The 13,078-nt window shown below is 41.4% G+C and overlaps 1 protein-coding gene across 7 annotated transcripts in view; it reads right to left on the reverse strand.

Annotated features, from left to right (window-relative positions):
* Positions 1 to 486: 486 nt before the first annotated feature.
* Positions 487 to 13,078, reverse strand: part of mitfa (melanocyte inducing transcription factor a) — a 34,931-nt gene continuing 22,339 nt past the window's right edge. For 3 of the 7 annotated variants that reach the window (XM_004567396.3, XM_076883745.1, XM_024802633.2), the window contains 8 exons: positions 5,382 to 5,582; positions 5,190 to 5,285; positions 4,943 to 5,048; positions 4,553 to 4,636; positions 4,146 to 4,202; positions 3,844 to 3,919; positions 3,475 to 3,622; positions 487 to 1,311 (listed from right to left, as the gene is read on the reverse strand). In XM_004567396.3, the coding sequence (XP_004567453.3) occupies positions 907 to 1,311; positions 3,475 to 3,622; positions 3,844 to 3,919; positions 4,146 to 4,202; positions 4,553 to 4,636; positions 4,943 to 5,048; positions 5,190 to 5,285; positions 5,382 to 5,582 (1,173 nt within the window). In that variant the 3' untranslated portion in view covers positions 487 to 906. Of the gene's footprint in view, positions 1,312 to 3,474; positions 3,623 to 3,843; positions 3,920 to 4,145; positions 4,203 to 4,552; positions 4,637 to 4,942; positions 5,049 to 5,189; positions 5,286 to 5,381; positions 5,583 to 6,258; positions 6,409 to 7,514; positions 7,553 to 13,078 lie in introns of those variants that run through there. The other 4 variants (XM_076883744.1, XM_004567398.3, XM_004567399.3 and 1 more) reach the window with 4 other exon arrangements.

Below are 13,078 nucleotides of genomic sequence, written 5' to 3' on the forward strand. Positions count from 1 at the left end.
GCAATGAGGTTGTAGTTAATGTTCTCACCTGATTACTGTAATTACTTACTTAATACGTCTTTAATATATCCTGCGGTTTTACCATTCTCTACTTAGCCCTAAATGCTATTATCTTCTTCTCAGTCCCCCCACAACACTCTGCATTGGGTTTTTGTCTCTCTGACCCTTGCATTTAAGCTTAACCTTGACTGGATTTCATCGGCATGTCTTGAGTTTGACACATGCTTTATATTGTCATTTTAAAGAAGCAAAAGGCAAATCTCAAAGTGTTAAGCGCTTGTACAGCACCAGATGCTTCTCCACTGCTCTCATCAGCATAGAAACCACACACATATAATGTAATTTCAAAAGTTCTATCCAGTAAATGAGTATAATGTTTTTTACTATGTGGCCCTTTTTCTAAAAGATTGCTCTTTCCTCATAATACAACAACCACATAGTGTAAAAATTACTTTAAATAATACACGGATTTCTAATACCAAAACCTTTCTTTCTAAATATTTATTATATGTAGTATTTCCAAATATTACAACATGTGCCAAGTTTTGGAATTTATCAGCAATACATTTTTACATATGCATACTTTTGTCTTTTGGCATTGCCACCAGGTTCACTGTGTATTTAGAAAAGATATGAAAAGTTTGAAATATGACAAAAATAAACAGATTTGCAAGTCCAAAATAAGACTGCAGTCATGTTTCACAGACACTGTATATTACATGTCAAGTAATTTTGAGCTGTCTGACCATGTAACACTTAAAACTTCTACACCAGTGTGGACAAAAATAAGAAAAGATTTAAACATACCACGAGTTCTTTAATCCATTCACATTGATATCTTTAATGTAGGCGCCACACTGGTGAGTTGCTACAAATGTAAATGTCAGTGCAGCTCATGCTGTTGGGCTAACATCCATGCTCTTTCTCCTCCAAACTTGAGCTGGAAGTGTGGTGGCTGTCGATGTTGCTGGAAATATCTGGGGACATCGAGGACAGCAGGGGATCACTGGGGGAAATTGGCCCTAGGGTGTTGTCCCTTACCAGCTCCTTCATTTTACACGCACTAGAGCTGCCGTAAGGGCCAGGTTCCCCCGCATCTGCTGGTATATGGTCAAAGGTGATGGTGCCGTTGTTGAGGTCTAATGTGGTTGGAGGGGACATGTCAGGGGCAGAACTATGCTGGTAGAGCTCTGATGGGCAGTCACCAAGGACGGGCTCCTGCTTAATGGCACGAGCCATTAGCTCTGACGTACAGACAGTTGGGGATGACACCACTGTAAGACCATGAGCACGGGCTTGGATTTCCAACTCCTAGATAGAGATAGAAACGGTGGAAATGTTGCAATGTTTTAACACTGGAACAAAAAGTACATCTACGCTAATCAACTTCAAAATCATGTTTTGTGCAAATTTGCTAAGCCAGCATAAGACCTGGAACATAGAGCAAAGAAGAAAATCCAACTAAAGGCATCTTTTGAAACTCACTAATGGTTGTGCTGCATCTTGTTTGTAAAGTGCAAAACAATTGGTGAAAAGTGGGAGGATGCAAATACACTGCCTGGCCAAAAAGTCGCCACCTGGACTTAACTAAGCAAATAGGTATGAGCCTCCTATTGGACAATTACTGCATGGGCGATTATCGTTCAGCTGGCAACAAGTTATTTAACCCCAACTGGGCTCAGTGCTCAGGGTAAGAAGAGAGGCAGATGAAGTGATGGAGAGACAGTAACTGCCTGTGTATATGTACGTGTGTAAAAACTTCAAGTAGTCAGATTAACAGCAACAGTATTTTGTCTATATCCGCCATTGTAGAAATAATCACATATAAACAATAACGTGGCGCACAGCATCACGTCAAAAAAGGGGCACACCTTTGACATTGCATCTCCATTTTCCTTGTCCACACGTAAATGCAAAAACTGAGTTTTCAAAAGTCTCCACCCTGGCAGGAATTTTAAAAAAATCTCAGTTTTCAGTGATCGAAAACACTGTTTACGTGTGGATGAAAGGTGCAAATGCATAGAAAAATCTGCGTTTTCAAAAATACCCATGTACATGTGGACGTCGCCATAGACTGGCCACCACAGAGTCCAGACCCCATTGAGAATCTGGATGGAAATAAATCTTGTGACATTGCAGAAACACCCCCGTTCTCTGCTGCCTGTTGGAGCAGGGGGGCTAGGAGGAGGAGTTGGCCGTCCGATTAGGGTCTGGAATGTGGGGCCTGCTGCTGCCGAGTCGGGGCAGTCTGCTTCTCTCCACCCCAGGGAAGAGGGTAACACTACCTGGGTCTGGGTACCTAGACCTGGGGCTTAGAGTACACTTGGGGAGTGTGATTGTGTGTACAGCGTCTCTTTATGTCTGTCTCCACGTTGGGTGAGTGTTGAGTAATTGCATATGAGAGCATGAGGGTGGGAATGGATGTTTGTATCTGTGTGTGCCTGTATGTCTGTGTCTATATGTCAGGTTGGGTATCAGACGCCACCCCTCTAGGGACATCTCAGGCCCTCCAAGGTATGGAGGCCTATCTCCTCCGTGCTGCACAATGTTTAATATTTAGTATTTTCTGTTACATTCCCATAGATCATCGTGATGTTGTTTATTATATTGCGCTTTTTTTCCTTCTGATTGTTCTCTCTTTTTTCTTTCTCAACAGGTGATCCAGGTGATTGATACATGTATTTTTTGTCTGCTTATTTTGTTGGTTTTTGTTGTTTGCCCTTTATTACCTTTCCTCTTCTCTGCTGTTTTTCTTTCCCTCTTTCTTTCTCCGCTTTCTTTTCCCCAGTTAAGTCTGTCCCGTATTTAGCAAAGTGAAAATAAAATAAAATAAACAATAAAAGGTGAACCAAATAGACCAATACGGCAAGGCTGGGATGGTCCATTTGGTAAAGTAAATCCGTTGGGCATCTTTCTTCGCCTTTAGACACTAATTCTGATGGCAAAAGAGGCAAGAGGGAAAAAAAAGACATTGCAGAAACTTATCGAAACAATGCCAGAGCGAATGCATGCCGTAAAGGCAGTCCAACAAAATATTAGAGTGTGTGACCCTTTTATTTTGGTGGCAACTTTTTTTTTTGGTCAGGTAGTGTATGACCCAAATTACTCAAAATTGGCTGAAACATCTGTTGAATAGAACAATTTTTTTCCAGATAAAACATTCTCTGGTTTTGCACACAGGTTCTTTTGCCACCCTTCATGCTATAGCTGCCAAGCTATACTGGCTGCTGGCTGGACAGGATAATTCCCTTATATATAAGAATGTCAAACACAAGTAGCTTTCTACATATTACCTGTAATTGATGCATTAAAAGAACAAGCATTTGTTAATTTTGTGTTAAATACTGTACATCTGGGATCAAGTAGATTTTTGCTGTACTAATTTTGTGGTTTTACGTAAAAAAAAAACAAAACATGACCATAATAATAAAAAAAAAACCTACATAACGTCTGCAAAGCCTTAGAGTGACCCACCTGTATACGCAACATGAGATGCCGATTTGCGTGCTCCAGCTTCCTCTGTCTGCACTCAAGCTCCTTGGCTCTCTGCTGCTCGCGCTGTAATTTCCGAATATAGTCCACCGAGGCTTTTAGAATAGTGCCCTTATTCCAGCGCATGTCTCTGGGGTATACATGAGACAAATATCTACAGTCAGACTCAGCTGACCAGAACACCTCAGGGTTCTTTACATCCTGCTGAGCAAAACGGCAATTGCATTTTAAAGAGACTTTGACACATTAGGATGTTGAAACACGGTTAATGCATGAATCACTACAGTAGGCAGACAAGTAGATGGCTGGGCACATGCATCCATTAGCTTAAATACATGCAAAAACACTTACGGATCATTTGACTTGGGTATTAAGGTTCCCAGCTCTTTAATGCGATCATTGATGTTGAATCTCCGTCTTCGTTCAACTAGAATGCAAAGTAAGGACATGAACTGTGAACACGGATTATATATTATAGATTATATATATATATTATAGATTTACGAAAAAACTAGCAGTAGAAAATTAAGTATAAAAATAAAAAAACTATTTGCTTTTTAGGATATTTAGGCAATTGTGTAAACCACTACACAATGAAGCTACTAAAATTAAACATAAAAAATTGAAATTCAGTAATATTTTGATTGCCTTACTTAAGTTGTGGTTGTCCTTCTTCTGTCTCTCTTTTGCCAGAGCACGAACTTCAGCCTCTGTGAAGCAAAAGAAGGCTGAATAGCAATACTTTAGACAAAAGCATTTGATTACAATGTGATTTAATCCAGAGTAAATGATTTCATTTTATAGGTTTGTATTTCACATGCTTTGAGGTTTGTTTAGCATATTTGAAACCTGTTAATCACAAACAATACAAAAAATAACAATCTGAAGGCTAGAACTGGAAAAAAGCTTAAAGTTTGCATCTCAGATTTTGCAATATACAGTAGTATAATGTGTGCAATTTAAAAATACACAAAACACTCAACATACAGTTTCTGAAAGTGAAGTTTTACTGTTTACAAAACATTATGTCTTTTTTTTCTCTTCATTTTGCTTTGCTTACCTACTGGAAAGCTCTCTGGCCTTTGATAGCTTTCATATTGGCCACAGGATCCAGGCTTGTCCAGTACTTGCTTCATGCCAGGAGCTGGAGTAATTATTTGGCACATGATTGACTTAACAGTATTTTGTGCACTTCTAAATTGCACACAATATTGACATCAGCCTAAAGTAACCTATGTATTTAGATGTAAAAGCGTCTGAGTGGACTGGGATTACATCATACAAAACAAGGTTATGCATGTATTTTATCAGCAGTAAATTTTTAGACACAGAAAGGTCACAGAAAAGTGTACTAAACTGAGTGTCCACAAATATACCAGTAGTAAACAACATGTAGTAAAGCCTTATACTTTTTCTAATCCAAACGCTCATAAATTGAGTGTTAGTTTACCAGTGAATTCCCTTTTAATGTTGGGTGGACAACTGTTGATGGCGAGGCCTGGTAGTTGGAGACTTTGGTTGGTGTATACATCCAATAAATTTCCTGACACAGGTAGCTGTTGGTGTTAAAAACCTGTCATTATAGTGTCCTCTTGAAAAGAGCAACTGTCATATATTTTATTTAAACTCAAAGAAGGTGTCAACATTACACACTTTGGTATTTATTGTAGTATTTATTTTATCTTAAAATAAATTACCTGGTTGTTCATTTGGAGTCCTGGATCCATCAATCCAAGAACATCGTCGTTGTAGCTTGACTCCAAGCTAATAATATCATCAATGACATCATCCATCTGTATAACACAAAGGCACAATTCATGAACTCCTCACTCTCTGTCGAGACATCTGCATGTAAGGATACTGAATGTCCTCGAAGTGAGCAGGTGTACCTCTTTCTCACAGTTGGTGCTGAGGGTGAGCAAAGCCATGGGACTATTGGGTGCACTGCTGCCAGGACCGGGTGGCATACTGTGTTCGGGGGACTGGCTGCCAGCTTTACCACCCAGGGTGGTTGACAGATACTGCCTCACCTGCTGCCGCTGAGCCTGCTGGATGTGGTATTTGGTGGGACTTTCCAGGTGGGTCTGGACCTAAGTGGCAAAGTCGTAAACATTACACCACATTAGTTTTGGATTTATTTTTTGACTAAGCTCGTGTGATACAGTTAAGGGTAAGGAGAAAAATACACTGGCACGTAGAGAAAAAAATAGATTTAAAAATGAATGTTTTCATTATAATAATTCATCTGTCCCGGTGTGGTAAAAGCACAAATTAAAAATGCAAGAACTTAAATGTTCAAATGTTTCCAGCTTCAAAGTGCAACTTACAAATCCAAATTAATCACACTATACTACTCTGTTACATTAAAAGTTCCCCTGAAAACAGCCTTTTAAAAACCAAATAATCTAACGTGCTTGCTTTGCAACATTACGGTGATAAGATGTTGAAATGTCCAAACAACATTTCTTTTACATTTTTTTTCATCAAGCTCTTTTTTTCTAAAAGAGCACTATATAACATTTCAGCACCTGTCCAACTCGTGCAGCAATTTAAATACGACTGTGTGTAAAACAGCTTCCCTGTCTTCATTTAACCAAAGACTTGTGAACTGGGTACACATAATGAAGTATTTAGAACTCAACCCTAATCCTCAACCTTAAGTCCTGTTTTCAAGCGCAGCAAAGATATTTTGACTCTTTTAGTGTAAAAATCGCATCTACTCTTTTTTTTTTTTCAAAAATTTTAAAATATGTCAGTCCATCTCACCTGATAGTGGCTGTATTCAAGCATCTCCAGCATGGTTTTTAGGTATTTCAGAAGTTGAAAATAATGCACATACAGTACAATCCCTTTGTCTTGTTAGCTTACACTGTGGTCCACAGATAGCTTGTGCAAATCTGACAGCAGTCACTGGTCCTGCTTAATTTATCTGATATTTAAGGCTCATTAGTTATGCAAGTTAAGAAATGGAGGAGGACACCAAGACTCATCCTCCCACTCCTGTGTTGTTCCAGATTAGCTATGAATTTATGTCTTTATACAGCCCATTTGACGTCACAACCTGCAGCTCACAAAGGAGTCTTTCTACTGTTTGGCCAGTAGTCTGCAAACCGAAGCTTGCTTAAGGCCAACTAACATTTAATCTTTAGTTCTGCTCATCCAGTATAAAACATTATTTGTTCTGAACACCCAAAACACAATTGACACCATTGTTTCACTACGATCTAGCCATACGAAAACTCAAACGTATGCTGTTTTCCCTAGCCCCATCCATTTAAAACATTTTTTAGAGGTTAATTACATTTGATCATCAGCAGGTAAAAGTTAAAGTCACATTGATATCATGTATATATCTAAGGTGAATGTCTTGGTTTAGCAGCAAAATATTTTTTCATTCCTGTTTTTCCTATCTGGCTACAGTTTTGTGCTGCCTAGGTCAATTATCTTTGTATTTAGGAGAATTAACTTGGAACTGAGCAAAAGTGAACAGGGATTTGTTGCTTTTCAAATCTTTTATTGAACACGCTTCATTTTTGTGAATTGGTTGTCACCAAGTTCAGTCAATGTCGCACTGCATTGAGCCCAGAGGGTGTGCTGAATGACTTGGAAAAAATGTTTTGGCCAGATATGCATGAAGCGTAACGCTGGTGGAAGTCGCGTTGTTTTCTTTCAACTGAAAAATTTACACAGATGGTCTTGATATGAATAAATCTTTTGAACAAAAAAACAACAAGTTGGCTTGTCTTATATAAAGAACCGAGAAGTAGTGACCCCTTATTGGCCCTTGTGATGGCATGCCACACATGGTAAGCTCCACACCTCATCACCCGTTGAGTCACTTTAGTTTAATTTACAGTCACTACTTTAAAATATTCTATTTATTGTTCAATATTGTTTCTTTATTAAATGTATTCATTTTTCCATCACACCTTCCAATGTTTATATGGCGTGCACACATATTAACTTTGCAAGGTCAAAGTTCTGTTTTGTTATATTAATACATCTTTCTTTGTTTGAGTTACCTGGGGGTTGGTGTCTCCTCCTGTCTGGCAAAAGGTGTGGCAAAGGGCTGGGAGACCTGAAGTACTGCTGACAGCCTAATTGGATTGCACCACATGCTTCATTGCCTGGGGGGTGTTTCATGTTTGTTTAAATGTTTTGTATTAGTTGGTTATATGGCAGCCATCTTGTTTTCCCCCGTGTGTGTCATTTGGTTTAGCTAAACCAGTATTTAAGTCCCCCTGTGTGTCATTTCAGCAGGTCAGTTTACCATATGTTTGTTTGAGGTTTTGTTAATTATTATCTTGAGTTTAGTCTGTTGAGTTGACCTCTTTTATTGGTCTGCCTGTTTAAGTTTTGGCTTTGTTAAATATATTTTCATATTTTTGGGTCAATAAAACCCGTTTTTTGAATTAAAACCACCGGTGTCCTTTATGCTTTACTGCTTGGTCCCTGACAATTGGTGGCAGCGGTGGGATCATCCAGTATTGGACACAGGTCTTTTTTCTTTTTTTCTTTCTTCTGTTTTTCCTCATGAGGAGGAAGAATGCATCGTGGTGGCAAGAATGAAAAGAAAAAGGGATCTGCTCAGCAAACCTGCGAAGAGGAGGAAAATGGAGCCTCAGGAGTCACTGAAGTTGTGGAGAGAGTTGAAAAGGAGCCTACTTTGTCTGATCTAGTCAATATGCTACATGCTCACATGGAACAACAGGACATCCGGGATGCAAAACAGAGTGAGTTAAATGCACGACAAGAACAGCGATTTAAAGCCTTTCAACATCAGTTTAGACTTTTGCAGTCAGAAATCCAAGTCAGAACATCACCATCAGATTCTGCAGAAGCTCGCTCTGAATCATTAGAGTTTGATATTCATCCTTCTTCCTCTGTTCAGCAGGCCCAGGGTGAACCAGTTATGACTAATTCCAATCCAGCCATTTCACCAGCATTTCAGTTTCCCCTACAAATAGAGGGCAGATTGGAAAGATTAACTGAAGCTGATGATATTGAACATTTCCTGATCACATTTGAACGTATGGCTACAGCTTATCGATGGCAGAAGTCAGATTGGGTTTTTCATTTGATACCCTTGCTTACTGGTAAAGCTAGAGGTGCCTATGTTCACATGGACATTGATGATTCATTAGACTATGATAAAGTGAAATCAGCTATTCTGTCAAAATATGACATTAACCCTGAAACATATAGGCAAAGATTCAGATCCCTGGACGTTCAACCAGATGAAAGCCCTCGTGAGCTATATGCGAGACTGAAGGAGCTTTATGGGAAATGGATCCAGCCAAAGGGTAAAACTATTCATGACATTGGTGAAACTATAATCTTGGAGCAGTTTCTCAGAATGTTATCTCCTGAGCTTCAGGTTTGGATCAGAGAACACAACCATGGTTCAGCAATGGAAGCGGCTCGGTTAGCTCATGTTTTTGTTGCTGCCAGAAAGAAGGGGCAAGCATGGAGCCATAATGCATGGAAGGTATCGAGGGACACCCGGAAGATACCTCAGCAAAACCATCTGGATTCAGCAAATACAAGCACCAGTAAGAGCTCTCAGTCTACCACTAGACCACCAAAGGCCTCTGGTAAGAAGCTCATTTGTTATCTTTGTGGATTAGAGGGCCATACAAAACCTATGTGCCCAAGAAATTCTGCTAAAATGGTGCAAATGTGTTTTGCTCCTCGTTCTAATGCTGATCCTGAGGAGAGTGACAAATCCATCAAAATGAGCCAGATTGAAGTGAATGGGGTTCTACTCAATGCCCTTCTTGACTCTGGCAGTTCTCGGTCTCTTATTCACTCAGATTTTGCCCCACCTAATATTGTTCGCACCAGTGATACAATTTCAATCTGTTGTGTCCATGGAGATGAAAAAAGATATCCGACAGCTGACATCTACATTAAAGTTCAGGACCAGATGTATCTGCTGAATGTGGGTGTTGTGAACAGTTTGCCTTACTCTGCCGTGTTAGGGCGTGACCTTCCTGTGCTTTTTGATTTGTTGGAGTCTGAGCAGACTGAGGAGTGCAATGTAGCTGTTACCAGAGCTCAGGCTAAGCAAGTCAGTACCCACTCTGAGACCCTGAGTGCCCTGCCTTTTTTTTAATGAGGAGTTTGAGACAACTGTGGTGAAGCCACGGAAGACCCGCAGACAAAGAAGGCAGGAGAAATTCAAATTTTCACCTGTGGATACACTAACAGACGCTGAGCCAACACCGTCACCCCTAGGGTTTAATATTCCAACTGAAATTGCTGAACTCCAAAAATCTGATCAATCTTTAATATCTCTTTTCCGGAAGGCCAAAGAAAAGGAACCTGGAGTGGAGCAGGTTAACAGTGAGTACATCTTGCAAAATGACATTCTCTATCGTCAGCAGGGGTCGGTGCTGCAGCTGGTGGTTCCCCAGAAGGTTAGAAACGCCATTCTCACCTTAGGGCATTCTATTCCGTGGGCTGGCCACCTTGGTAAACACAAGACCACAGCTCGCATCAAACATCATTTCTACTGGCCTGGTCTTAGCAAAGATGTGGCTCAGTTTTGTAAAAGTTGCCCACAGTGTCAGATAACATCTGCTAAAATCCCCCATAGAGCTCCACTCCAACCTCTCCCTGTCATCGGCACTCCTTTTGAGCGTCTTGGAATGGATATTGTAGGGCCTGTTGAGAGGAGCAAAGCAGGAAATCGTTACATGCTTGTTGTAACAGATTATGCCACAAAATATCCTGAGGTGTTCCCTTTAAAATCTATAAAGGCCAAGCCCATTGCATTTTGTTTAGTGCAGTTCTTTGCAAGAGTTGGGTTTCCACGAGAAATACTAACTGATCAAGGCACTAACTTCATGTCTACTCTGTTAAAGCAAGTTTATCAGTAGTTGGGCATCCGGAGTCTGAGAACTTCACCATACCACCCTCAAACTGATGGGCTGACAGAACGGTTTAACCAGACATTGAAACAGATGCTCAGGAAGTTTGTCAACGACAGTGGTAACGATTGGGATCAATGGCTGCCATATCTACTCTTTGGTTATAGAGAAGTCCCCCAAGCCTCCACAGGTTTTTCACCTTTTGAGCTGTTGTATGGTTATGAGGTTCGTGGCCCTCTAACTCTGTTAAAGGAGATTTGGGAGGGAGACAAGGTGGAGGGGGGATCCAAGAACATTTTGTCTTATGTCATTCAGATGAGAGAACGGTTGGAGAAAATGGGTGAACTTGCTCAATCACATATGGTGGAGGCCCAGCAGCAGCAGAAGTCTTGGTATGATAAATCTGCTCGTCAGCGTGCGTTTGAGCCAGGACAAAAGGTGCTCGTGCTCCTCCCCAGTGACAACAACAAATTGTTGGCAAAGTGGCAGGGGCCATTTGAAGTCATGAGGAAGCTGGGACCCACCACATATGAGGTGTCCACCCCAGGGCAGTTGCGCTCCAGCAAGGTCTTGCATATAAACCTTCTGAAGGAGTGGGTGGAGCGTATTGAACACAAGGCGGATGCAATGCTCATATGGCGAGTGCCTGAAGAAGATGAAGCAGATGAGCAATATCTACCACCTGCTGGCTCTCTAGATTATGATCTCAGCCATCTCCCAGAGGACAAGCAGCAGCAGGTGAGAGAAATGTGTAAATCAGCAGTCTTTCAAGAGAATCCAGGGAGAACTGACATTGTCGAACATGATATTGTGGTACGAGAAGGTGCCTCTGTGAGACGATTAAGTTACAGGATCCCAGAACGTCTGCTGCCTTCATTGAAGAAGGAAATCGATTTGATGCTATCTCTAGGGATCATTGAAAGATCTAAGAGTGAATGGTGCAACCCTGTGGTCTTGGTACCCAAAAAGGATGAGAGTATGAGGTTCTGCATTGATTTCAGGTACCTGAACTCCATATCCATGTTTGACTCCTACCCGACACCAAGAATTGATGATCTACTTGAACGTCTGGGAAAAGCAAGGTACCTGACCACAATAGATCTGTGTAAGGGTTACTGGCAGGTCCCACTCACTCAACGGTCCAGAGAGTTCACAGCATTCAGAACACCATGGGGGCTTTTCCAATTTACAGTCTTGCCATTTGGACTACATGGAGCTCCAGCAACTTTCCAACGGCTGATGGATCAGGTATTACATGACTGCTCTGACTTTGCTGCTGCTTACTTGGATGATATTGTTATCCACAGCAACACCTGGGAGGAGCATGTGGAACACCTGCGAACTGTTCTGGACCACCTGCACTCAGCTGGGTTGACGGTGAATCCGTCAAAGTGTGTTTTCGCCGCTGCTGAGACAGAATACCTGGGCCATGTCATCGGCAAGGGGGTTATCAGGCCACAAGTCAGCAAAATCGAGGCCATGGAATCATCCCCCCTGCCCCAAACAAGGAAGCAGCTGAGATCCTTTTTGGGCATGGCAGGTTTCTACCGTCGTTTCATCCCTCAGTTCTCCAACAGGGCAGCTCTGCTCACAGACCTGACGGGATCACGTTCCCCCAATTACATCCAGTGGACAGAGGAGGCAGTGGCAGCGTTTCATGACATACAACAGTCACTAAGTAAGCAACCGGTTTTGTACAGTCCCAACTTTGATGAACCATTCATATTACAGACTGATGCTTCAGATCGGGGCCTGGGAGCTGTCCTCATTCAGGAAACCATGGAAGGCCGCCATCCAGTGGCTTACATCAGCCGGAAACTGTTTCCACGGGAAGTTCGGTATTCCACAGTAGAGAAGGAGACCTTAGCGATCAAGTGGGCCCTGGACTCCTTCCGCTACTATCTACTGGGAAGAGACTTCACCTTGGAAACTGATCACAAAGCACTACAGTGGCTTGAGCAGATGAAGGACACAAATGGGCGAATTACCCGCTGGTACCTGGCCTTACAGCCATTCCGATTCACTGTCCACCACGTACCAGGCAAGGAGAACCTTACTGCTGACTATCTCTCTCGCTGTTCCAGCGAGAGCTCTGAAGAGGGGAGGTGTGTGATGGCATGCCACACATGGTAAGCTCCACACCTCATCACCCGTTGATTCACTTTAGTTTAATTTACAGTCACTACTTTAAAATATTCTATTTATTGTTCAATATCGTTTCTTTATTAAATGTATTCATTTTTCCATCACACCTTCCAATGTTTATATGGCGTGCACACATATTAACCTTGCAAGGTCAAAGTTCTGTTTTGTTATATTAATACATCTTTCTTTGTTTGAGTTACCTGGGGGTTGGTGTCTCCTCCTGTCTGGCAAAAGGTGTGGCAAAGGGCTGGGAGACCTGAAGTACTGCTGACAGCCTAATTGGATTGCACCACATGCTTCATTGCCTGGGGGGTGTTTCATGTTTGTTTAAATGTTTTGTATTAGTTGGTTATATGGCAGCCATCTTGTTTTCCCCCGTGTGTGTCATTTGGTTTAGCTAAACCAGTATTTAAGTCCCCCTGTGTGTCATTTCAGCAGGTCAGTTTACCATATGTTTGTTTGAGGTTTTGTTAATTATTATCTTGAGTTTAGTCTGTTGAGTTGACCTCTTTTATTGGTCTGCCTGTTTAAGTTTTGGCTTTGTTAAATATATTTTCATATTTTTGGGT

Source organism: Maylandia zebra, linkage group LG5, assembly GCF_041146795.1.
Source record: "Maylandia zebra isolate NMK-2024a linkage group LG5, Mzebra_GT3a, whole genome shotgun sequence".
Taxonomy (NCBI): domain Eukaryota; kingdom Metazoa; phylum Chordata; class Actinopteri; order Cichliformes; family Cichlidae; genus Maylandia; species Maylandia zebra.